At 43.1% G+C, this 27,637-nt stretch overlaps 1 protein-coding gene across 1 annotated transcript in view; it reads left to right on the plus strand.

Annotated features, from left to right (window-relative positions):
- Positions 1–27,637, plus strand: part of col12a1b (collagen, type XII, alpha 1b) — a 130,657-nt gene that overhangs the window by 33,897 nt on the left and 69,123 nt on the right. The window contains exons 16-31 of the mRNA XM_041958233.1: positions 1,154–1,346; positions 2,200–2,324; positions 4,841–4,990; positions 5,485–5,604; positions 5,932–6,096; positions 6,189–6,335; positions 7,823–7,965; positions 10,623–10,752; positions 12,691–12,836; positions 15,052–15,181; positions 16,862–16,998; positions 19,989–20,118; positions 22,005–22,144; positions 24,017–24,149; positions 24,275–24,292; positions 25,881–26,020. Coding sequence (XP_041814167.1) covers positions 1,154–1,346; positions 2,200–2,324; positions 4,841–4,990; positions 5,485–5,604; positions 5,932–6,096; positions 6,189–6,335; positions 7,823–7,965; positions 10,623–10,752; positions 12,691–12,836; positions 15,052–15,181; positions 16,862–16,998; positions 19,989–20,118; positions 22,005–22,144; positions 24,017–24,149; positions 24,275–24,292; positions 25,881–26,020 — 2,147 coding nt within the window. The remainder of the gene's footprint in view (positions 1–1,153; positions 1,347–2,199; positions 2,325–4,840; positions 4,991–5,484; positions 5,605–5,931; positions 6,097–6,188; positions 6,336–7,822; positions 7,966–10,622; positions 10,753–12,690; positions 12,837–15,051; positions 15,182–16,861; positions 16,999–19,988; positions 20,119–22,004; positions 22,145–24,016; positions 24,150–24,274; positions 24,293–25,880; positions 26,021–27,637) is intronic.

A 27,637-nucleotide genomic window follows, 5' to 3' on the forward strand; every position in this document is an offset into this window, starting at 1 on the left:
TTTGGGCAATGATGCTATCAGTCTTACTTACCCAGAGTCAGACAAACTCATGGATGTGTTTCTTTGGTCTTGCAGTTTGAAGCTGTGTTGAATGGTGAAACTAGCCTACTTTAGCTCAGTTGCTTGAAGTCAATGGGCTCATGTTCCTCTCAAATTAGGGGAACTGTGTGCAGCTTTGTCTGTAGAGCCACCTGTCAAAACAACCTTTTTTGTCGTTCTCAATTTGTTCACTCTCACAGAATCTGAGGTGTGACAGATTCATTAAGTTTGGAAAAAAAAGCCATACTATAACATTTTCTTGCAAACCCCAGATTTGGCTTGAACTATCAGTATAAATGTGACCTTAAACTTCCGTTACCCTTCAATGCTCCCACAGTGTGTGAAGCTGCATATTTCTGATATAAGCAATACAATTTTTAAAGGAAACCTTTCATACCAGGTAAGCATGAAGCTACAAAATGAAGGTACAGTTCTCTAGTTTTGAAAGGAGCTGATGCTTGATGCCATAGACGTGCATTCATTTAGCTGACCAAGGCTAATCTCACTGCTCAACAGGAGATGTACAACTTTATCTGACTCTGGGTTATGTAGTAAAAAGGCCCCAAAATGAGATTCCTTGACGGTCAGGATAAGGACTTCCATCTCAGATGGCTTCTATTAAATGTCAGTATTGCAAAACAAATGAATCAAAAACTGTGCTGTTTGACAACTTTGTTACTTGTTTCAAGAGAAACATGAACACAAATCATGCTGCCTTTGCAACAAGTGAGAGTCTGTGATCCAAATCGCAGATTTTTTCCGCCAAAAATAAGATTTTAGGACTGACTTCAAGTTTAAACGACTTGTTATGATGAATGTTTTTCACACTACAGGTGCTGCTGCACTGCGGAGGAGCAGCGTCTTTTCACCAAAACACTAAAATCACAGTTAAACATATGCTCAATCACACGCTACCATTACTAACACACAGCATGACACTGGGCTTTTTAACAAATGACACCCGGGTTCAAGGTATTGCATTATGGACTAATGAGAAACTGGCTTGAATGTGGTGTGGCTGATCTTCAAAACCTCCGCCAACAGTTGGAATTGTGTTAAGCTGTTATTCTGCTTGCGTTTGTCCTGAAGTTCTGGCTGGGTTCGTCTTTTTCAGTGTCGCCTTACAAGCCTCCAAGAAACCTCCAGACCTCAGAGCCCACCAATAACAGTTTCAGAGTCACTTGGGATCCAGCACCTGGAGATGTTAAAGGCTACAAAGTCACCTTTCACCCCACTGGGAATGAAGTTGACCTGGGGGAACTCCTTGTTGGCCCCTATGATAGCACAGTCGTTCTAGAGGAACTCAGGTAATATTTCTGAACTATTAGATATTTAAATATTTTGAGGAAACAATACATATTAGAGGGTAAAACAAAGACAAGCTAAAGGAAAGGCTCATGTGCACCTAAATCACCTGAGTCAACATAGCTAGCCAGCATTTCTTTAACTTATCATGACCATAGCAGCAATCTGCAGTAGTAATCCCTCCCAGAGGCTGGTATCACCATAGCAACCGCCTCATACAGCCTGGAATATGGAGTTATTATGAGAGTATTTATTCAAACTCTTAAGGAAAACCTTTGTTGTTGCACTTTTTTGAGCAATAACAGCTTCAGTTTTTAGATGATGATTAACCAAAATAAGGAAAGTAAATACATTTCAAAGTGCTGTTAAATCACCTGTCATGGTGTTGCCTCCCGCGTACAGCAGGATGAAATGCCCTACCAACCATTCTGCAACACCATAGCAGAATCATTCATCATTAACATAATTTATTTTGCAGCTTGTTGAATGGTGTTGGCAGTATTATATACAATTATTCCTACCTTACGGTGATTATAATTGGCAGGAGGATGACATGGACCTATTTTACCAGCTGTTATACATAAAACAAACACATTTTACACTTTTTCCTAATGCAGATTTGTGCTGTCTGCTGTGAGTCATTTTGGAGGGTTTTTTGTTTAAACTGTGGATGTCTAATTTTGGAATTAAGGTCAAGGAAAAATCATTATCTGCAGTTGTAGGAGAGCCAGTAAGGTTAAATCATTTGACAGACCAGGAGCTACTTTCGTTCAAATTGTGCACGTCTCATTTTGGTCTTCTCATTGAGATTTTGAAAGACTGATGTAGGTTTTTGTCCTTTTCTTTTCCCCTTAGGTCAGGAACAAAGTACTCTGTCGCCGTATTTGGGATGTTTGAAGGAGGGCAGAGTTTGCCTCTGGCAGGAGAGGAGAAGACGACCCTCGTAGGGGTGCCTGAACCGCCTCCTCTCGATTCGTCTGGTAAAAGCTGATAACTCCTCCACACTACAACCCGCACTCCATTAGCAGCCCTAAAGAGCAGGCCTGCAGGCCAGACGCTGTCTGATCCAAATCATTTCAGAACGGGAGTGTCTGACTTTGAAGCGGCGTGCAGATTAGTGCTTGAACGTTGAATTATTTGTTGTCGAAGGGGATTAATATTGCTGTCTCTTTGGAATCGCAGACTAAAATTCAGGCGCAGATGATTATGATTAGAACAAATTATTTAGAGCTGCTTGGCTCACGTTTCCTCACCTCCCTCATATCTCATTTAGAGTATAATCTGGAGCACAATGACATGCCATTTAACATGTGCTGAAGTGTTGACATTAACATTTATAAATTTCCCAATTGGACATGTTCCCTGACTGTCTCACGTGCTACGTATGTGCCAGTGTCTGAGCAGCCACCCAAATGATGTGCTGGCCTTTAATGGTGTCACCACAAACATACTATATCTTCATTAGCTCCCAGATGAGTTATTATTGAACTCAGTATCTGCTGCCCAAATGTTTTTTTAGTCATTCAAAAGCAGATATATCTCATCGTGATGTTGTTTAAAGTGTGGAAAGGGGCTCTGCTTGCAATTACAGACTTTTTTAATGATTCGGAGCTTGATGTGCCGCCGGGATGTATGCAGTTAGGAAAATGTTACGCTTCTCAAAAGACCCTGAGGGGGTGCTGACCCTGGGCAGAAATTCCTGCTGTAATGGGGACCAGACACGGTGACCGAATGCCCACAGAATGGGGAGCCGGCCAGGATGTTCCACCGAGGTTCTACTCAGAGATCCTCATATATTAAACTGCAGCTCTCACATGGCAGGCTGCTCAGTGGAGGCTTTAATCCAGACTTTCTGACAGGTCCATATGGTCTGGCAGAGCTGCTTTGAGGTGTCCTTCGTATGCTACGATAACACAGTTTTTTAGAGGTCATTAAAGCTTTATTGCTTTGAATAAAGTGTGAAAAACTTGACAGTCAAGCGAGAAAATTCAACTCGTTTCCATCAACATTCTATTAAATCACGGGACATAATCTGGAATAAGGTCGTGTTTTTAAGAAGAAGAGGCTAACATGTGAACACTGGAAAAGATCAAATTCAACATGATTTTAGCTTGCTTGCCTCATTTTTTAAAATGTATATGTTTGTATACTGAAAATGTGACATGGCTTAAAATGGCTACTCGTCATGCCTACTCTTCAAAGCTCTGGAAATGCTTTGGGGTTGTTTCATCAAGCTACTGTTTTCAAGACTGAAAATAAGCTCTTCACTTTCCAACATTACAGATTCCGTTTGTGCACTTGAGGTGTGCAGTTTAGTCAGATTACAGTTAGATCATCAATAAAACTGACAATTCTCAAAATGTGACGTCACAACAACCCTGAAACACGAAAGAGGGTTCCCTCCAAAATGACATCACTCACATTTTAAAAAAACAAAAAAGCCAACCTCATCCTGACACCGTCAGTAAACACATCAGATTTTGCGTATTTGATTTTGGATCCGGACTTAATTTCATTTCAGTTTTTAGGGCGGCCTTCAGCCTGAGAGCAAAAACAACAAAAGTCAGAGCTGCTGCAGGTTTGTGCACCAGTGGCTTCTCTCCCACAGTCAGACCGAGCTGGATATTCATCTGCTGAGACCCAGAGTCACTGGATCCAGCGGTCGTCTGCAGCATATTAGATGCCTCTTAAAGCTGCATCTGTTTATGACATCTGTTTTTATTAATGAATGTCGGAGGGACATATGAGCATGTTGTTTACCGGCGGTGGTATAACTCAAACAGACCGCGGTCAACCATCCGACTCAGTTCCTCTTAGCATCAAGCAAGTGTTTCTGTGGCCTGCTGACAAAGAACAAAAAAATGAAATCGATTGTCTCCTAACCTGTTTTCAATTGCACTCACAGGGGCCTGGTTTTTAAGTGCTCGACATCGGCCGGGGCGTGTCGTCCTAGAAAAGAGGTCGAGCGGCCATTTTTCACCCCTACAGGTGCCTGGAGCAGGAATGCGCAGTAACTTTTGGGAACAGGGGGCCTCGTTTATCACAGTGTCAGAGAGGCTAAGTCCTGCTGCTGGAGGTGTCAGCCTCAGCGTCAGCCAGAAAAGACCACAGGGCTCATTCATCGGTGGATGTAAAAACCCAGACGACTGGCTGCGCTGCGAGAGAGAGAGAGAGAGAAAAAAGTCCCCGAAGAGAGAGCAGTTAATCCAGAAATGACAGCTGTTACACAATGTGTTACAAGTGTGAATTATTTGTGTTACATAATGCTGTGCAAAAACACTCTGCTGTATAAACATCTTGTGATTGTGAGAGTTTTATGACCTACTCCTGCTCCTCAGTGCTCTCTTCTCTGATGCATCCCACAAAGTTTTCCTCTCACTTTTTCCTCACTTTCCACACACATTCATCTCAAACAGTTCATGTAAAAGTGAACGGACGCTCGCGGTGCGTGTCTGCGGTGTCTCGCTCACTGCCTCCCCTCGCCGTCTCTCTGCAGACACCCAGTGTAAGACCACGGCCATGGCCGACATCGTGCTGCTGGTCGACGGCTCTTGGAGCATCGGCCGCATCAACTTCAAAACCATCCGCAACTTCATCGCTCGCATGGTCAGCGTGTTCGACATCAGCCCCGAAAGAGTCCAGATTGGTAATGTTTTCACGCCACAGCTGTTACTATTATATGTAGTACTGCTGTACACCAAGCCTTTATACTGCAATGTAGCAATGCTCCATTACAAGTGTCTTCCAAAGTTTGTTAGAATCTTGCTGTGCTCGTCTCTTTGCAGTATTTTAACGCTGTGTCTGGTCTACTTACTTTATGCACTATGGCTGGATTGTTTAAACTTGTTTGAGCTAAAGCAATTTATCATATTTTATGGGTTTGTCACATGTTATCTTGATCTATAAACTACCTACTGCTCACAGCCAATGAATAAAAGTACAGTGGTAGAGTAAAAAGTACTTAAAGACCTACTAACTGTACTGTAACTACTTCTCCCACTATTTTATTAATGCTGTTCGGACATGAACTAGTACAACTAGTTTGTTGTTAAACCTGCATAATAAGCACCATTTTGTGAGGTTTTTTTTTGTTTATTGGTTTGTTCTTTTGCTTTTACACACTGCTTGTGTTTCCTGCAGGTCTGGCTCAGTACAGTGGAGACCCAAAGACTGAGTGGCACCTGAACGCCCACCCGACCAAGGCGTCCCTGCTGGACGCCGTCGCCAACCTTCCGTACAAAGGAGGCAACACCATGACAGGTGATTCAACAGCACTTCAATCCAGACTGGGTTTAAACTGATCCAAATCCAATATTTTCCTCGTTATTTGGGTCCATTAGCTGAGAACTGAAGTGGTTATTACTCAAAAAGTGCAATGGCAAGGTAGATTTTGATCAAAAACTCTGAAAATGAATGTACTTACTGTGCAGTTTTTGTTGGTAATAGTGTCATTAGATGAGTTGGAGTTGTCCCAGAACTGTAAGACGACAGACAAGCTGATATTCACATACAGTCTACATGTAACTCGTCACATGAGCAGAATACACAGTATGAAAGCTTTGTTAAAGCTTTGTTCCTGTCATACAGGAATGGCTCTGAACTACATCCTTCAGAACAACTTCAAACCCAACGTGGGGTTGCGTGCGAACTCCCGCAAAATCGGAGTCCTGATCACTGACGGAAAGTCCCAGGACGAAATCGTCTTCAACTCGCAGAACTTGAGAGACAGCGGCATCGAGCTCTATGCGATCGGTGAGCGATGTGTCACTTTGGAAACACTTGACTCGTCTCGTCTTAAGGTCTCATTTTTCAAGCGCAGTTTTGACGATGCATTGTTCTCTCAGGTGTGAAGAACGCTGACGAGAACGAGCTGAGGTCCATCGCCTCCGACCCCGATGAAATCCACATGTACAACGTCAACGACTTCCAGTTCCTGCTGGACATCGTTGACGACCTCAGCGTCAACCTGTGTAACAGTGTCAAGGGTCCAGGTAGGAAAAGAGTCACATGTAGCATCAAAGGGCATCAAAAAGTAGCCAAGACTTACCTGATTAATTTGGTCTGTAAGTCTAATACAAAAGAAAACACGCCCTTGTGCTCATAAAGGAATGACCAAATGTGAAACAGAATTGATCTTTGAGAAATATCAACCGTTTAGCTTGAAATTTGAGATATTGGACTGTTTTTCAAAAGGAATGAACGGGCAAATAAATATAAGTGACAGTGTTTTCCTCAGCAAGAAAATGTGAAACAAATTGAATAGAAATAAGGCTGAAGGAATTTATTTCAAACTGTTTCTGTGTACCTGATTTATGTGATAAATTGACAAAAATGTTCCCTTCATTAGGAGATGCACACACACACACACACACACATCCAAACATTTTTGAAGGTGCTTGGCAACAATAAGCTGCACAACCAAAATGGAAAAAGTGCCCGCACACTGCTCTGCTGTTCCCAGTTCTGCTTTAATTCTCATAATATTTCCTCCCCAAACTTGGCGAAATGATGCAGCCTCATCCAAAGCGACTGCACACATATTTTCCTCATTGTGGCGCTATAAACAACACCTGAGGTCTAAAAAAGCCCCTGACTGTGGGGATGAATTGTTTCAGATTTGACTCTCTTGCTATGCATTTTGCCTTACTGCATTGCTCGAACGGAGCTTGGCCGCTGCTGCTTGCAGCTGGGACTCAGGCTTTTTCTTTGACTACTGCTGAGTCAGATTTACAGCTTTTAGTAGTTACTAGTGGTGAAGGTCAGATTGAAACTTCACAACGTTCTGCTTTTCCGGAATTTACAAAGCCATAGAGTTTCAGAATGACAACCATATATTTTGCTACAGCCTCTTATTTGGTTTTACAGGTGCTCGCGGGCATGAAAGTTACTGTACGTGTGACGGACGACGTAAACCCTTCGTCCAAGTAAAGACATGAATATCAGTTAAAGTACACTTCCTTGGTACAGCTGCTTTCACCCCGTCTGAATGATGTAACTAATGACTGCTGACAAGAAGAAAGCATGAATTATGCAGTCACTGTAATCCCTGGATGAGAACAAAGTGTTCTATTATTCACAAGACAATTTTGCTCTTTAAGATAGAAAAGCAGAAGGTCACATCCAAAAAATGCAGATTAATAAATTTGACTAAATTCTGCCCGACAACCACGATTATTATTTCAGGCCATCGAAAGATGTTGTGACACAGATCCAAGCATCTGATGGAAACCTTCACATTGGAAGTGCTTTTTGTCTGTAAATCAGTTTTGAGAGGAAATACAAAGATGATTTACAGCACAGCTGGAGAAAAGCACATTTTAAAGAAAAGCTTTGTCAGAAGAGCTGAAATATACAGCGGCCCAACAGTCTCGCTGTCAGAGGAACAAACACAACCAGGACAGATTTGTGGCGGCAGGTTCACAGTGTGAAATACTTGACTTGTCAGATCATATTCCAGCTCTTGTCCATTACTTTTCAGGCGGTGAACTGGAGGCACCCACCGACTTGGTGACCTCAGAGGTGACCCACCGCTCCTTCCGTGCCACCTGGACGGCGCCCAGCAGCTCTGTCGACAAGTATCGCGTCACCTACATGACTGTGGCTGGAGGACCCACCCAGGAGGTGAGATAAGGCTCCTCCCTCTTCCTGTTACCTTCCACGTTAGCGTGATGTTTCTTCGGTACGTCTCAAAGTGTTCACAGAGAGTTAAAATCAACCAAAACAAAAAAACAGGAGAGATTTTACCCCTCACATCTTGAAGCTGGTTTCCACAGAAAGAGCTGAATCTATAATTGATCACTTTTACTCCATTATTCCAGGTACAAATGGTGTAAAGACTCAGATAATTGGTCTGTTTCACAGAAATTCATGAAATGAATCTACCCAGTGTGCTTCCTTGTCCAGAAACTTCATGTTTACCATCTGTGAGTGCTGGATGAGATCCCGAATATCAAATAGCATCTTGTTTGCTTATTAATCCCCTTCGGCTCCCATTGGTCCCGGCTTAAACTGTAGCAGATAGGATGGTTTGTATCTGTGCGCCGTACCAGACAGGTGAAATTTACTACTTTTTAAAATTTAGATAATGACAGGTTGTCAGTCACACAAAAGCACACTAATTGACACTTAAATCCCCCCCTGTTGTTTAATATTCTGGTATGTGTTGTGCTTTGTGGTAAACCTCACAAGACAGGTTGAAAACCACCTCTTGAAAGTGTTTCCAAATCCGCAGGTCTGGCTTCTTTTCAAGTCTCGTGTACTTGGCCCTCAGGGACTGAGGTCTGGATGCCAGTTGCTTTGGTGAACCTGCGTTTAGTTTGCACTTAACCTCCTGTCAATCCTACCTTTGAAAACAGAGCACTGGGGTCTTTTCCATGCTTTGTGCTTTTATTGGCCCTTGTCAAATGGAGCCTGTGTGATTATAATCGGACCCGTCTGAAATCAAGCAGAGTTTCCACTGGATCCACTTAGTTTAACGTTATAGACCTCACACTGGGCTGAGACGCCTCAACGTGCGGCCTCTCGCTCTTCTTTCATCTGTTTACATTGGACCGTAAAGCACATATGAACGTAACAGCATGAGATATATATTATTTACATGCTGGGTATTTGCTGAAGGTCTTATCGACAGTGATTTACAACCAGTGCAACAAGAGAGTGAGTTCATAAATTACAAGCAGTCAGTAACAGGGTCAGGGTTGAGGCCATGGCCCACTTCCAAGGGATGAAACATTTTACTGTGAACGCTTGAAAAAAAGGTTGTGGCAATCAGCTTAAGTGGGTGTTTTTGTGTCATACGATGAAAACCAGCATGTTGCTTGAAACTTGCCTAACACGACGAATGCGTCACCGTACAACGAACATGCTCTGTTTTCGTGAAGGTCTGACAACATTCACTCCAATTTAACCGATCCAACTTAAACCACACAAAAAGGAATGTCTCCACCACCACATGGTGCCAAAACCAAAAGATGGTTTAATGAGAGGAACAATAACTACTGCGACTTTGTGCAGCGCTACAACTTAGGATGTTGGAGAATTCTGATCCTGCATAACTGCAGTGTCTCCAGTCTTTGTGTCTGTCTTTATACTGTCTGCAATCAGATAAAGCAAAAAAATAATCCCCCAAAATATTCTAATCTTAAAAAAGGCAAAATACTCAAAAAAGTTAAATAGGTTTTTTTTCTGTCATAGAGTTAAAGTGTAAACAGATTCTGCTGAAACATGCAAAACCACCTAAGCTGATGGTTTGTTACACAGAACCATCTGGGAAGTCGTCCTTGAAAACTGTTTGGGAAAGGGCAGGCACTTTCAAAAAGTACTTGGCAGGTGATTGGATGGACCATCTGTCCATCACAGGCTAACCTCAGCCAATCAGATCAGCCACATGAATGTAGTAAAACAGTTGCCAAAGCCAGGCGGGAGAAGAGTGAAAACATCTTTTACATTAAAGGCCTTCAGTGCCGTTCTTCTCCCTGCTTTCCCTGATCTTCTTCTTAGAGCAGCCTCTGCTACAAAAATGGTTTCTTATTGACTCACCTCTGTTTCTAATTAAGTCCTAAAAAGGTGAAAAATAAGAATATTTATAAGAATTCTGTAGGACTGAGTGTTTCTACCTTGATTCAACAAAGACTAAAGCAGGTGGCTCCACTAGAATCAAGAAAAAATAAGCTTAGAAAATGCTTCAAAGCACTTGTTTTGCATTAGAAGCCGGTTGAGTTTAATCAATTCGAGACATTAATGACATGATAAAAGAGATGTTTTTTTTGCAGACCACAGAGCCAGTTAAAGAAGCTGCAGCCTCGTTGTGTTTGTTTGTCATTTCTCTCCTCTGGGTTTGGTTTTCCAGCAGCATAGCACAGGAATGTGACACCGTTTAGGACTTTCCCACCAGCGCATGAGCAGCATGATAGTTTCAGCCTCAGAGACAATAATCGTCTAATAATAGTGGAAATATGACACCTGGACCACCACCAATGAGTCTGTAAGCTTTTGGAATTACACCTAATTAATACGGTTCATCCTTGGATGTTATTTTTGTCCATCTGTAGACGTACTTTGTCACTGAGACTTCTGCTGCCACTTCAGTTTGCTGGTGTTTTTGTCTGGCTCAGATTTCAGGGTGTGGGAGTCTTTGGCTTGATTCTACACACCTGCCAACAAGACTTTATGATGTGCAAGAACTTTCTCGTAACTGTTACAAGTTTGGATTATTTGGAAAATTAGTCAAGTTGGAAAAATCCGGCCACAGTGTAATGACCAGTCCTTTATCCTTTCAGCTGATGGTCGATGGGTCTGTGACCACCGTAGTCCTGGAAGGCCTGACGCCTCTGACCGAGTACCTCGTCAATGTCTACTCCGTGGCTGGGGAGGAGAGCAGCGAGCCTCTGAAGGGCACTGAGACCACCTGTAAGTGTTTCTTCTTCGCCTCTTTCTTTCCTCTCCTTGTTCTCCCCCTCGCCACTGAACTTCATAAGTCTCTTCCTCTTTGCCTCTTTGCCCTGATGAGAGAAGGGCTCAGCTTCCATGCTGGAAGGCCTTTTCACAGGACACTGGTTGCCCTTTGGGGCGACAGATGTGATTAAAGAGGAGCTTGAAAAGCACATAGCGTCATCACTCTGTGGCGTTTCACTGCTGTGGATAAGCATTCTGTTTCTTCCATATGGTTTGTGACATAAACAGCTTGATTTCTCTGCTCGTTATCGTGTTTCACACGCGTCGGTGGAGCTTGTTTACTTGCTTTTTCACCGCTGCAAATCTGCTCCAGCATCTCTGTTTATTTAGCATCTGAGGCGGAAAAGTGCTGAACACAAACAACATCCCATGATGCAATGCAGTGAGCTGATGTTAGTCTGCGGTGGGTGAAGTGGGAATCACTTCGAGCCATAGAGACAACAGTTAAAAAGTGATTTATCACGGCTGCAGGCTTTGCTTATATCCTAAATAAACTGATAGATTTTAACATGTTAAGCTCTTGGCTCTAAGTGCTTTTATTTGCTCATTTGCCCTTTAATGTTTCCTTTATTTGTTCTTAAATGTGCAACTGATTTTTACAATGAGCAGTTTCCCATTGTCATAAAACAATAACTGATTGTTCTGCTGTCGTCCACTTGGATGGCACCAGCAGCCATTAGATCACTGTGGCCTCATTTTTAAACTAACACTAACAGGACACATAACGTCCTTCTGTCTGCAGTCTGTCATTGTGACTCAAACATACAGTAAAGTGTGTGCAGGCCGGGGGCTGCGGTTTTGGGTGGGGGTGTCCTCTATTGATCTGGCATTGTGCTAACATAGTCAGGAGATTGGATTTATTGTGCAAACCACACTCTTAAACACCACAAATCACACATTTTCTGTTGATTCGTGCTCAAAATGGTACATCCTGTTTCACAGTAAAAGCCTATAAATTATTTCAGTAGCCAGCCTGGCATCATCCCATTGGCTCTTTCCTTTTCCTTCCACCGTCACCACATTTCTGCAAACAAGAAGCCAGATTATTTTGAGAACTCATTTTCTCTCACGTCCGTTCTGTTTAAGCTCTGTGATGAAGGAGCATATAATTTCTCCTGTGTGTTGGCTTATCTGTAGAAATCAATTTATTTAGATTTGTTTATTTTATTTGATTTATTTTGTGTTCTATGACACAAAGGTATTACTCAGTCTTTAGATACACGCAAAGTCCTTGTTCGTGGCATCAGTTCATTGCAGGTTCAAGTCTTTTCATGGGATCTGTTGAACTAAAATAGAGAGTATTTGCCAAAACCTCCATCCCATTAGGAAAAACAGGTTTCTTCTTGACATTATGCTAAAGTTGCATCACAGAATCACAGAAAGCAGTAAAGTATGGTCAGGTTGCTCAAATATGTGCAAAACTAAAGTGTGAACTGTCAAATAAAACCTAAAAAATTCCCCAAAATACTCCACAGAAAATATTCTTTAAAAACCCGGAGCTCTTACCAGCATGTGACACCAAATATTCAGCAGAACGTCAAAAGTACTAAACTTTATGATCTCTCTGGAGCATCCTGGGATTTTCTAAAATATGACCTCATGTTGCTCGCCTGTTTGTATCATTATCCTTTTTCTTTGCCAAATATTGAATAAGATCATTTCTGACCCACTCAGTCAGTCATTTGATCCAAAGAATCTACAATCATTGCTCTTAGTCCTCTTCAGGTAATTCAAATTCCATCAAAGCATTAAGTTTATATTATTAAAACAGCACATTTCGAGGATTGGCCAGCCATTGGTGTCATTTTGATCTACTAAAAGACATTAAACCGAATGTTCCTGGTGTTATATTGATCCAGTCCTCGCTCTGACGCTGTATCTTTGTCCTCTCAGTGCCCCTGTCAGCTGTGAAGAACATGAATGTTTACGACGAGACCTCAAGCACCATGATGGTGAGATGGGAGGAGGCGGACGGTGCCTCAGGCTACATGCTTCTGTACAAATCCATCAATGCTACAGAGCCACAGGTGGAGAAAGAGGTACAGTAACGCTACCTTCAAATGCAACCAATGAGGATGTGTTTTCAACTGGGACATGGTTTGAAGCTTATTGACAGACACCAGTAATTAGTCTGTACCAGTAGTAGAGAGGAGGTGATCGCTCTGCTAATTGCTTGACCTTTGCAGCTGAAAGATTGGTAGCCTTGTCTTAGTTTAGCCCAGCTAACAATGAGTTTGCCTTGTGCATACTTAGCTGCTAACTAAAGTAACTACCTAAAACAATAAACTAAACTGATTCCATGATAGCATCTCACCACGTTAGCTTGCATAGTATTAACCCCTGCTAATGTTTTGTTAGCCTCATGCCCTGTTAGCTGAGGTTGGAACACTTCTAGCCGAGGCGATAAAGCTACTCCTTACCCCTGCCTGTGAATGATGGGAAACTGAGTCTCCACAGGAAATAAAAAAAACAGGAGGAAGGAAAGAAGAAGGGAAACATTAGGAAGGAACAGGAGGAAGGAAAGAAGAAGGGAAACATTACCCTGACAATAACCTTAACCAAAAAACAAAAAATGTTAACATTAAGATGTAGTGGTTTACCTTCTGGGACCAGCATTATGTCCCCGAATGTAAAGTGTTTGAACAGCTGTCTCCACAATGTGAACAACACTACAACACCAGGCACAGCAACACTTTTAAACATGAGAAACACACACATGAACCCACAAGAAACTCACACACTTCTTAATTTGTGTGTTCAGCGTTTCCACATTGACTTTATAAGAGTGGTCTTCTGCTCGCGCCGCCTTACTGCTTCCAGATGGCGACGCGATGAGGGCTTCGCAGAAAGGGAAGTGGACTGTAACAGCGCGGTTCAGGCCAGGCCTGCAAAAAAAGCAGAGCCCACAGACACGCTGGGTAATGGGAAGGATTAGCTCACGGCGTGAAGTCATCAGAATGATATAAGCAGAACAGATGCTATACGGGTGGAACTGAATGACTCTGTGGTGTAAACTTTCATGTGCAGTTATACAGCAGAGGAAAACGTAAGGGCTGATTTAATGTACAGCACGGTGGTCTTTACTGGAAAATATGCACCTTAAGTATGAATCAGGGCCTCAGAATGAAGTGGAGCATTGCCTTAATTATCAACATCAATCATTTGACATTAAATACTGATTCAACCAAATTTATAGTCGGGCTGAACAGTTGGTCAATATTTTGATAAATTTTGAGATGTGTCCCAACGTTCATGATAGATGAAGCATTGTGGTGCTACAGATGCATGAGAGGCCTACAGATCACATTCTGCAGACATAAGGGAACATGCCTGTGTGGTACAGACCCCAGCAAAAATCATAGTCATTGAATTATGTTGTACTTAGAAAATAGTCGACAATAGTGTAATTTAAACACTACAAGGCCAAAAGTATGTGGACACCCCCAGAAAAAGCCTAAAATCCTGGGCGTTAATCTGCTGCTGTAACAGCCTCCATTCTTCTGGTTGTAGGCTTTCCACCAGATTTCAGAACCTGGCTGCAGCGATTTGCTCCCATTCGGCCACAAGAGCATTAGTGACACTGATGTTGAGTGATCAGGTCTGGCTCGCAGTCAGGGTTCCGGTTCGTCCTAAAGGTGTTGCATGGGATTGAGGTCAGGGCTCTTTGCGGGCCAGTCAAGTTTTTTTTCCAAACCAAATTGGGAAAACCATCTCTTCACGGAGCGTTCCTGGCTTTGCGCACTAGTGCACTGTCATGTTGAAACAGAGAAGGGACAAACACAATCTGCTGACACAAGGTTGGAAGAAACTTTGTTTAAAATGTCGCTGCACACCAGAACATTGCGATTTGCCTTTACTGGAATTAAGGGACCCAAACCAGGAAGAAACCTCTGAGTACACTGTAGGTCGTTTGCAATAAATTGGGCTAAAACATGCACAAACGCTGGTGTGAAGCTGGGAACAACATTACATCTTTAGCATTATTGTGTCATTGTCAGTTTGTGTGGAAGCACTAAAAGTCACAGTTACCTCATCTGCAGCTTTAGTGCAGTTTGTTATAAGCCCAGAGTGTGTGCTCCTTTTAGAGGTCAGCGGGGGGAGTCAGGCCTGTTCACCAGGTGTTCAGTTAAAAGAACAACAACAACACAACAGCTTCTTATAGTCCTGTCCGACCCCCACCTGCATTCCTCTTTCTCCCCCATCTACCCCCCCACCCCTCTCCCTGCTCTTGTACTCCCCCCTATCCTTCTGTAGGTCCGCGTTGGAGGAGATGTAACTAACGTCCAGCTGGTGCAGCTGATACCCAACACAGCGTACACCATCTCACTTTTCGCCCTGCACGGAGAAGCTGCCAGCGACCCTCTGGAGGGGGTCGGAGTCACCTGTATGTAATGCTCGACTGATTCTGTACTGCACATTACACAAGGCTTAGCTTAGAGGCAGACCTCCTCTTGAGACAGAAAGAAAAAATATCAACCGACAAAGCAAAATAACCTCAGTTTTACTGGGCGAGTCAGGTTTGAAGTGACGAGGGGAAAAAGTCCACAGTCAAAATGTCCATAGAAACTCCACCGCTGGGGCATAATCCTCGCTTCACTGTCCAGATGAGAACAAAAATGTTGGTGTTGTTTCACCACAGGCCTCCAGAACAGCTTCAGCATTTCTTGTCATAGATTCTCCGTGTGTCTGAAGTCTACGGGAGGGATGAGCGCCATTCTTCTAAAACACATCCCCTCGTTCGGTGTTTTGATGATGGTGGAGAGCGATGTCTAACACATTGCTTGAACATCCCCCATAAATGCTCAGTTGGATTGAGATCTGGTGGCTGTTGCATTAATGAATGCTCACCCCTCCAGCTATGATACAGACACACACCATCTGCCTCAGTGAGCAGCTAAAGTCGAGCCTGGTTCCAGAGCTCTGAATGCCAACCACAACTCTGATTCAGTCGACTAAACAGAGCTTTGAAGGCCGGCACCATCTTTCTACCTAGCTAGCTAGCTAACTGCATCCATGAAGAGCAGTGACAGAAAAGTGGTGAGAAGCCTTGAGGCGATCGCTTTAATCGACATACTTCTTCAACCTTTGTGAAACTGCTCCTAGCGACCACTACTGCAGCTTCTTTGTCAAATGGTTAGAGCAAAACTAAACCTTCCAGCAAGAGAAGGGTGAACATGAGCGTAATCAGGCTAACGCTGGCAGGATTTAAGGGTTCATTTAAGATATATGGAGGATGGCCTTTTGTACAGACTCCTGCTGGCTCGAGGGCTCTGTGGCGCCACCTTAAGGAAGTGACAGCTTGTTTGTGTTCTTGTCTGACACATCCGCCTGATAAATGACTCAACTAAGATTTTATCAACCAGTTCTAAAACATCCTGTCATTGTAAGAGCTCCGTTTCATCAAGATACACAGGCGCTGCATTACTTTCTTAAATACTCAACATGGGCTGTAAAGTTTAGATTGTTTCCAAGTACTCGAACCCCTCAGCTGTCACGCACATTGATCATATGTGTCTCATTAATTCTGTCTTCAGAGGACGTTTGCCTCAGGGTCTTCTCTGTCAAGTGATTATCAGGAAATGTTTCTGAACAAGTAATGTCACAGGTGTGTTTATTTTTGGAAAAGTGTGATGTTCACTGCATCATGTCTGCAAGACACCAGAACTGTCATCCCTTCAAATTTAACTCTTTTTTTTTAATTAGAAGGGTTTTAATCAAGGTAAGAACTTTAACAGAGTTTAGTTGAGTTTTATTTTCATGTCAGCAGTTAGTTTATAAGAGCTGGATCACATCTCCCACATGCTGGAGTTTATATTTTGGATTGAGAACTTATAGATAGAAAACAGATGCACTGAAAATCTGAATATCCAAAGCAGCAGCACTTAAAAACCGAGCTGCTGTCTGTTTTTCAGCTCTTCAGTAAGTTTTGGCTTCACCACATCTGTCAGCATCTTTTAATGTCTTCACAAAAATATTGCTAGTGATGCTGGGCTGGTAAGTGCTTTTATACTTCAGTGAAGAGGGTTAAAGTTTTAATGGATGTCCATTCCCTGTCCTCCCTCAGTGCCCAGGCCTCCTGCTGGAGTCCTCAGAATCACTGATGTTACTCACAGCACCATGAGGCTCAACTGGGACGCTGCTCCTGGAGCGGTCCGCAAGTACATCATCACTTACAAACCAGAGGAAGGAGACCTGAAAGAGGTACAACTGAGCTTTTGTCTTCCACCTCCACTGCAGTATTAGGTGCAGTAGCGGTAGATGGAAAAAGATTAGTCAGTTAACTGATTAGTTGGTTGACATAAACCTAGCAGCATTCAATACATCTAAGCCATGGGGTTAATCGGTAAACTGTCTACCGGTTTGAGTGCACTGAGCATTAGTTCACGAACAGGAGCAGTGCTCTTCTATGGCTAGTTTTGGTGTAAAGTAGCAGTACTTTTACCATGGAAAAGGCAGTTTTTTTCCCCCCCTACTTCTGTCTAGTAGCTGCACAAGCTGTTGAATGCACTCACAGGCCTGCTAGCATCGATGTGGCAACAAAATCCCTGGCTGGAACGCTCACCCTGTGTGTGCAGCCCGTCTGGGCTTATCCAGTGCTCAGGCTGCCGCAACCTCCAAGCCATGTATCCACCGCACTGCTTTCCCTCATGAGCTACTTTGCAGTTGCCGGCTAGTCCGCCATGCTAACCTATCAGGGGTAGACCGAGCGGTGTGTGAAGCAGCTGCACTGCAGGGAAAAGTGGATATTTCCAGTGGCTTGGCTGCTGTACCTGCACCGAGCGGAAGAAGATGTGGACGATGATGGAGGAGAGTAGGACAACTCAGAGCTCCTGTTGTTAAATGATGAAGAGGAGGAATCCATCTTCCTTGCTGGCACTCACGGGGCTACAAAGCCCCCGACTGCTGAGGAATGTTACCAACCTTTGCTACCGTCCCCTGGATCTTGACCTGCAGGAAATGTACGAGCTCAACATCCCATGGCCTGCAGGTGCTTATCTTCCCGGAGCTACTCGACGAGACAGCGGTGACAATGAAGGAGAGGCCATATAACAAGAAACACCCCATCATGGGAAGCTTGCGAGGGGATGGATGCCTGGGGCGGCCACCAGACGCCACCCACAGAGCTTTGTGGCTTTGTCTTTGCCTGCTGAGAAGGGCTCAACGGCAGCCAGACGTGCAGGCTGTCCTTCGCTCCCACTGCAGATTGCAGATGCTATTGCTCTGGCTCACACTCGTAAGGGTCTCCACCCTCCTGCTGACTTGCGCATTCCAGCAGGGGTCTAGACCTTGTCGACGCTCAGTGTCTATTCAGGATGTGTGTGCAGCAGCATGTGGGGCCTCTCCCCACATGTTTGCTAGACTTTATAGGTTGGATGTCACGGCACCAACTCTGGCACAGTCGGTCGACAGCGGGGGCTCTTCTCAGAACAGAGCTCCGTCCTTGTTAAGTCCTACTGGGGACAGTTGTCTTCTTTACGGACATGTCTGGAAACCTGGGAATCAGTATTTTTCCCAAAGTGAGACATGAAACGAATGCTATGAAGGTGAACTGAAAGGTGTGGATATAAACCCGGTTTTCCAATTAGCCAGTGTGAGTGTCTCACCCGACCACCCTCCTCATTATGGAAGCGAGGAAGAGTTGAATTTAATTGGTCTAAATGAGTTTCATGTGTATAGCAGGGATGTACAGCTGTGACCTTTTCCATTGGCAGGTGTCAGTTGTTGCTCCCTCACAGTGGCTAAGACCTCTTTGTATTGTTTGCAAGGTCATTCAAGGTGGCTTTAGACAATAAAACCTCACAGAGAGCTTCATAATGGTGGAGTTTTAGCCAGCGCCGACATTTGATATTTTGATGAAAGTGAGGAAGTCAGGACCAAGTCAAGAGTTACAGCTGAACTCCGAGCAGAGCAGCAGCTCCACGTTGTTGGCTGATCTTTATGAGAAAAGCAGTCTGCTGGCAGAGGAGCGCTGGCTCAGGCCCTCAGCCCAGCCTGACTGGATCATCCCAGCACCACTTCGTCCTCATAATTTCTCACTTGGATGTCAACGGAGGACAAACAGTCTAGGTTGAATCGGCAGCCGAAGGTGCCGTCGGTGGACACCTGCGAGACGTTTCCAGACAGTTTTGATGGATGATATGCGCCAGCTCAACTACTCTTACGGATTAAAGATGAAGGCTTCTTGTCTCTATAGAAGAAGCGCACACGTTGGATCAATGCCTCCTGAGTGCTGCTTTTTGTCTCTGCTGCTGCTTATTTCACTTAGCTCTGCCCTGAAATGGAAAATTTTTAAAACTGAAACATGTCTCAGCGTTTCATACATCAAAGCTTTGCTCAGATATTCATTTTTTATTTATCTCTGCCTATCTTTACGAATATATTCATTTCACATAAAACTGTAACAAGTCTTTCCAAAAACTGAATCATTCTGAATCACCTAATAACTTCCCCAGAGCTTCAGATGCGGTTTCTAACAAATAAAAAGCACATCATTAGCAATAAGCTTATGGTACAACTGTAAGACATTAATATCCTGCTAATACCATTACCACTTGACTCAGTTGTTATGGAATTATAGGTGTTCAAATTTCTTTTTTTTTCTTAATGCGTGAAAGAATCAAATGTGTTTAAAAGTTTTGCTTGCTTGTTATTTTTTATTGGTTACACAAATAACCATAGTACCAAGCTCTTCAGCTGAGCTCCTGCTGTCTTCACCTACAGTTTAACACAGGTGCATTCATTTAGAACAGCAGACAAACACCTGTATCCAGTTATTCTCTGCTCTTTCTAGAAATGACTGGATGCCTGAGTCTTGTACCGAATTGCACCAAGTTCTTTGAAGTGTGACCTATTGCAGGAACTCATTTGCGCAATAGCAACTAGATTTAGATGACACAGTTACATTTAAGCTCTGTGTGACCCTGCAGAACCTGATGGCATTTCACTAACATCTGTCGCTCTGAAAACGTGCTACATTTGAAAATAGCTTTGCTGTCATGAATCTGAGAATTTCTAAGTAATTATAACTTGTGCAGATTTCAGCCTTTGTCAGAAATTGGCTGCCAATGTGTGCTTTGATGCAGATTCAGAACATTTTCTATAATTAGTGAAATAAAATTAGAGGTGCCTCAGTTAAGATATGCCCTCTATGAGTGCATTTCGTTAATGATGATTAAATTTTCCACCGGCAGGTTGAGGTCAACGGCGACATCACCACCTTGGACCTGTCCAGCCTCATCTCCCAGACTGAGTACGATGTGGCCGTCACCCCGATCTATGACGAGGGACCAGGATCACCAATGCTTGGAACCGCTATCACAGGTCTGCATCTGCTTTTCATCTTTCACTTCAAGCAACTTCCTCTTAAACATTCACACCTCAGAGAGGTTCATTGGAACCATACCAGCCCCACTGTTCGTTCAGTGCCTTGCATACTGGATCAATGGCTTGAGTTTCTGACCCTGGCTGCTTACACATCTTTGTCTCACATGTGTCTGAATCTTATTTTCTGCCATTCCATCCTCATGACATGTAGATCAAAGGGAAAGGTCCAACTCTAGATGTAGACATTTGATTTAAATCTCCTAAGAGCTCAGACACACAAAAACACTTTTTTCTTTTTCTGTGGATTGTTAAGTATACTTTTACTTGAAGTCCATTGACCTCCACTGTATTGAAGTGGCAGCAAAAGCTTCAGGAAAGCAAAGAAAAACCTGTATGGCTTGATACCATTTAAAAGCTGTAAACTGACCCTTTAACCACATCAAGACCAATCTGACTTGTACATATGTACTGTTCAGTACCTGAACAGTACGTATGTTTCAGACATGTGAACAAAGTGTGCAATGGTGATGAGTTCTGTGTTAGCTTCACTTTTCTCTTCACTTCCCCTCCTGGACTAAAACCAGCCTCCAGAGGGGCTGGACTCTCCGGACTCTGTGCACCATTAAATCTGTGTGTGTGATCATTTACTGCATTGGCTCTGTTTATCATTAATTCCAGATGAACTGTGGAAAAAATTGTTTTCAGTACACACACACACTCACACTCTCACACGCATGCATGCATACACACGCACTCACTCACACACGCACACACACGTACACACACAGTATAGTTTGTAGTTCTATACTTGTGAGGATCTCCCATGGACATGTAGATTCTGTGGCTCCTGACACTAACTGAACCTGGTTCTAGACCTCTGAATGAAAGCCCAAGTCTCGGATTTGTTCATTCATCAATGTCTGGTGTTAGATTACTGGCAGTTTCTTTCCCTGACTGGAGAAACAATCGACCAATCACAGCTTTGTAGGCAGGATTAAGAATGGCGACATCATCTTCCTACAACCCCGATTCCGAAAAAGTTGGGATGCTGTCTTAAACATAGATAAAAACAGAATCATTTGCAACAAACTGTTTTTTTTTTTATGTTTTATTGATGATTTACACAGTGTCTCAGCTTTTCAGGAATCAGGGCTGTATATAGCCAGCTAGCTCCCCAGCTAGATTCACAAGTCTTACAGTAGTGAAAGAAAATTGGCCAGAACAATGGCTGCCAGCGTGGATGAGAGATTTGACCTGTCTGTCCAGGTTGTTATAAGTCAAAGGATAGAAAAAAAAAACAATTTACTGTCATATTTTTGCGAATTTCAGTTAACTGCTCCTTGGAACAGCAGATGTGTGACTTGTTGTACTTATTGGTTGGACAAAATAAAACAGAACACCTCTCATCTGAAGAAGAAATTGGCAAACATCAACACGATGTCTGAATGAATGAAGTGAAAAATTGTGAAGCATTTGACCCTTAAACAACCATTTGAAGAAGCAAGGGCCAAATAATGTCCTCACATTTCAAAAATGTCCTCACTGTCATGGTCTAAAACCTGGTCCTCCTAAAGATAACAGTAGAAGAGCACACATACACACATTAGCACATGCAAATAAACTTGTACACAAGCACAAACAGAAAACCAAACACAACACTTACAAACCACATAAGCACACACACACACACACACACACACACACACACACACACACACATACACACACACACACACACACACACACGCTGGCCTACAAAGTGCAGTCAGCTACACGCTGGTAGCTACAGCAAATAGCCTTCACATGATGTTGCCTCATCTCTCAGACCTCCCTGTAATCACCAACACATCCTTCCTCACTCTTGTTTCGGTCTGTGTGAACAGATGTTGTTCCTGCCCCCAAGAACCTGCAGTTCTCTGAGGTGACCCAGACCTCGTTCAGAGCCACCTGGGAGCACGGAGCCCCGGACGTGGCCCTCTACCGCATCGGTTGGACCAAAAGGGGGGAGACCAATTACCAGTTTGTAAGTTGGCCAGTATGGGACGGGGCTGTTTCTGAAATGCTATTTTTCAGCTCCAGTCAAAGACCAGAGCCGAGAGTTTTGGTCAAGACCAAAATAGACAATAAACAATATTAAAGGTCCAGTTTGTAGGATTCAGTGGGATCTATTGGCAGAAATGTTAATGTTAATTTTAAAACAAGTTTAATATTAATAGTTATGTTTTAGTGTGTTATCACCTGAAATAAGGAATTGTTGTGTTTTTGTTATCTTAGAATAAGCTTTTTATATGTACAGAGGGAGCAAGTCCTCTTCCACAGAGTCCACTATGTTGCACCGCCATGTTTCTACAGTAGCCCAGAACGGACAAACCAAACCCTGACTCTAGAGAGCCAGCAGTGGCTGCCGTAGGTGAGGGTGAGGCGAGGGGTGGTCCATTGGTTGTAGTCTGCAACCTCACTGCTTCTCCACACTGGACCTTTAACTCATCAAATTAATATCACATTGACAAAAAAGCACAATGCCAGCGTATGTTGGTTGTACAACCGAGCATTTACCAAAGCACAGCTTAAATACGACTTTTTAGGCTCCTCTTGAAATGTTTTCTTATTTCAGAGAAAAGACAAAGACACATCTCCAAGTCATCATCTACAACTGGCTCAGACTGAGACATCTGGCATGTTGACTCACATCCAGATTGTATCCCAGCAGTTTTTTTTTGTCCACTTTACCTTTCTATTTGTTATCAAAAATGCATCTTCCACAGCTGGATAAATGTCACTTAACATCTGGTTTGAGTCGCCTCATCTGTGCAGAATCCAAATAACGGTGACGGTTCTCTCCTGTAGCCTCGCAGTATTTCCTCTGATTAAAACTGGAGCGTGATCTCAAACAGCTCTGAGTTCAGATTAAAAGCGTTCAAGCAGACCTGCTTGATACTGTTCAGACTCTCTGACCTAATCCAGATTCAAACCATCTACCTTCCATTGAACAGTCCTGCCTCTCTAACGTGTGGGCTGCTCTCCAAGGAGGGGCGATTCAGTTACCATTAAATTTGAAACAGTCATGCTGTGGAACTGTCATTTAAGATTTTTCTTATTACTCAACGAAAAAGGAAAATCACAGGAATGATGCACTGTGGTTTTACAGATCCTTTAAACAGACATGGCTCACAGAACTTCGTTATTTGGTTTGCCAGGACTTAAGTTAAAACATCCAGTTTATCTGAAGGAATAATGGCGCCTTTGTTTTCTTCTTGTTATGCTTTGGTCCTCTGAGGTTGTGTTTGGACCCACTTTTGCAACGCTCCCCAACGTACACTTCAGCACTGTGAATTAAATCCACGCCAGGTTCTTAATTACAGCCTCAGTTTTATGGCTGATCTGAATGCTTCAACATCCAAATCAGTTTTTGAACGCTGCGTCGTCAGCTGCACCAAATAAGAGGCGAAAGATGATGAAGAGCGGGAAATGGCCTGCCCACATAAAAAGCAGGTGTGTGCACGTGATGCAAGCGCACAGAACAGTATCTGCGAGTGGAAAAGCATCCTCGACAGCCAAGATGTCTGCTCTGCGTGCACAAATCCAGTCCACCGAACACGAGAAGCTAAACTTCTGAGACTTTGGAGGCGGGGTTGGAATAGACAGTAACCGATGTCTCTGCTCCTGCCCTCGTCTTTCATTACAATAATAGGAAAATATATGAAGTCCTAATGAGGCCCCATTCTCATCCTTTAAGGATGGCTGAGGATTTCTTACCTAATATGACAGAAAAAGCAGCTCCACTGCTAACACACAGTCGATCATGTCCTGCTACCTGGATCACCGTGACGGCTGTCCTTGCTATTGCAGCAGAATAGACCTGACATTCTTGTTGCTGTTCTGTGTCCTTCGTCAGGCCATCCTGAGTAGCGATGAGACCTCCCACGTTCTGCAGAATTTGGACCCCGACACCGATTACTCCGTCCAGGTCACTGCGATCTACCCCGACGAGTCTGAGAGCGAGGACCTGATGGGAAACCAGCGCACATGTAAGCAAGCCGCCGCACCCACATCGTCCGACCAGCTCCCGACAAACAACCATCATGATTTACACTCACGGATGTAACTCACATTGAAATAATAATGCTATTGTTTTCTCAACGTCTCTTTCTAGTGTTAAAGGCAACGGATGGTATGTCGTATGAGAAGGACAGGTTCCCTTTCGTTGTAATGTTCATGATTTTGTGAAGAACGTTGTGGAAAGTGTTGATGGAAGCACACTTCTTCTTTCTTAACTGCATGTACGCGCTTTTCAGAGCTCCTCTGTGCGTTCACACCACAAGCAACTTCAGTGAGTCGATGTTGGTCCGGGCTGCCGGTCGTGTCTCTTGGTTAAAACTGTACATCTGGACACCTCAAGCATACTTTTACTCAGCAGATTCAACATCGTAATCCGCTCTGAAGTGTCCTGATACAGAAAAGGGCTCCTGGTCTGCTTTTATATCAGGACACCTTGTGCATTATTGTTTACTAATTGCATTATAACTATATAATTTTACTAAAATGAGTTATTAAATCTTTGTATAGGTTATTTTAAGAGGGCAACATCTGCATTTTGCTATGACAGTGTGATGCAGTATTAAGCGGTAGCCTATATGCATGATTTTGCAACAGCTTCCCAAAATCACCATCATAGGCAGCACTAGAAACTTATATGCTAGCTAGCTACTGCAGCTACATTTTTTATATTTTTATCTATGTGTTGTAACATTGGATATTTAAAAAGTACAGCAGTTGTCAAGTCTATTTCACTCCATATATTACATGATTTGGGCACAAACATTAGTTTCCAGATGAGTAAAGCTCAGTCTTATCTTAACACTGGACACTAGGATTCCCTGTTTATATCATGTAAACATCACGTAAACGTCACATAAACAAATATATCGCGCATTGCTCGATTTAAAAAAATAAACATCTGCAGCATTCATCCCAGATTTGCTCCACAGTAGATGAAGGATGTGTCGCAGATTGTGGTGTGAACGTAGATTCAGAGCTGTCATTGCAAAAAGTGTGCAAGTCGACCTGTAACACGTCATCCTCCGCGGACTTCCATCCATGTGAATGATTGTTTTAATTCCACGTTCGGTTTTTTCCCCCCATCCCTCACCGTGTTGTCATTATAACCTTTCTGTTGTCACGGTTCCATTCATCTCACACTGTCACATTCATCCATCACGTCATCCACCATCAGAGTTCACCTCAGTCATCATATTAATGTTGTTGCATGTAGTTGCTGTATTGTACAGAGTTTCTGCTGTCGGGTTGGAGCTCAGCGAGCTTCTGAAGCCACCTTACATTTTTTAATTTATGATCCCCAAATTTGTCATTGTGCCCCCACTGCCACCAAAATTGCTACAACTCCAAAACGTCTAATATCCTTTTGGTATAATCTTGTTATTTGTGACCCATATATGCCAAAATGCTGAAGGAGCTAACTAAAATCTGGAAGAATAAATTTGAAGGTGAATGAGAAGTTACTGAACTCCAGCCCGGCTCTGAACAGCTTCATTGACCAAACCGCTGCTCCTGTTTTGATCCACATCACCCCGCTGCTTCCATCCTAAAATTGACCCTTCCGGGTTTGAGACCTACGGGATTTTGGGAGTGTCACCGTCACTGCCATCATCATCCTCACCATCACCATCACCATCGCTAATCAATCACAGGACGTCCCGATTTTTCTGCTCATCTCACTGGAGTTATCTGTGTGCTCCCAGTGCCTCCTGAGCCCCCTCGAAACTTGAGGGTCTTCAACGCCACCACCTCCGCGTTGTCGTTGAGGTGGGACGCCGCCCCCGGCCCCGTCCAGAACTACAAGATCACCTACAAGCCCATCGCTGGAGGCGAGCCTCTCTCGGTGAGTTCGCTGCTCATTTCTCTCTATTTAAAATAACATTTCTGATCAAATTACAGTGCAGTCATAAACTAAAGATAATGCAGTTACTGCTACATGTACTGTGTTGGCCAAAATGACAGCTTCTGTCAAATTTCAATATTGTGCATTTCTAAATTTAACTATACAAGATAAACAAGAGTCTCCTGGAAAATAAAATCACAACAAAGCAATATAGTTAATCTCAATATGACAAGTTGTTGTACAGCTTAGCCACAAGTCTTATGTAAATGTGACCAAGCAACAGAATTCTCACACACACACACACACACACACACACACACACACACACAAACACACACACAAACACACACACACACACTTGGCTCTTCATTTTACCAGGAGACAAAAGCTGGAGCTGCTCCACTGACACTGAACAATAGAGTGACTGAAGAGATTTCAAAAATGTTTATCTAAGTTTTTACACCCAAACTGGCTTCAGTTCATGGACTGTTTTTGCAAATTTGTGGTTTACCAGAAAAGAAATCCCTCTCTCCCGTCACCACATGACTGTGAATGCACTGGGTATCATCTGTTTGTCCAGGTTTAGAGAAACAGTATGAATGAATTCCTGTTTAGGGTGGATTTTCCTGATATGGTCCCACAGTGGTTTTGTTCTGCTGTTTTTGGGGTGCGGTGGTGCCGGCTGTGCTGTTCGTGACCGCTGGGAAGATCTTCACTGCGCTTCAGCCGCTCGATGACAAATCAATGAATATCTCAATATGATGGAGGGCTTTATATCTGTCTGAGGAGTTTGAGTCCCAGTGCGCACAGAAAAACAAATCAATTACAAACTGCTTAATATGATGGGAAGTTTTCCCTCCCACTGGACAGAAAAGAGATATAAACTAAAATGAATGAGAGTTATTTAGAGATGCCTGCAAAAAAAGATTCAAAAAAGTTCCATACATCAGGGTCTAATACTGTCAAAAGGTAGCTGTTGATGATTCTTGTATTCATTTCTACTATTATATACAATCCATTATTCATCCACTCAGCACATGGCACCAGTGGTGAACACAAGTCCTTTATTTAAGTATCAAAAAAACAAACATCAAAACTCGATTGCAGGAAAAGTACACAAAGCAGTAAACTTAAAGTTCACTTAAAAACCTTTTTGTTAAGAAAATTTTAGTAGTTTTTACATCATAAGAAAAACATCTATCTCCAGTTTTGTGGATTTTCATGCTTTAAAAAAAAAATAAAAAATCCCATTTTTGCCTGCTAAAAATTTTACTTTTGCATGTTGAAAAGTCAAAGAAAATTGGTGTGTGTGTTTGCTTTATAGGCAAAAAATGTTTTAAAAAGTCAGACAGAAAAAAACAAAGGTGCTCTTTGGTATTCAGAGAATACCAAGAAAGAAAATTCCAACGTCATCCAGTCTGAGTACAATAAATCACATTTAATATTGCACAACTCACACCTGCACATTCTGGAAAAGACTTTGTCAGAGTGTTGAGGTGAAATAAAAACACACACTAACGACCCACAAATGAACTTCAGGTGTGTCGACTGAAGCCAGGAAGGACAGGAATCACACAGGAGATCAGCTGGAAAACACCATTTCCTTCTCTTTCCTCC

The sequence above is a fragment of the Chelmon rostratus genome, chromosome 18 (genome assembly GCF_017976325.1).
Source record: "Chelmon rostratus isolate fCheRos1 chromosome 18, fCheRos1.pri, whole genome shotgun sequence".
Taxonomy (NCBI): Eukaryota; Metazoa; Chordata; class Actinopteri; order Chaetodontiformes; family Chaetodontidae; genus Chelmon; species Chelmon rostratus.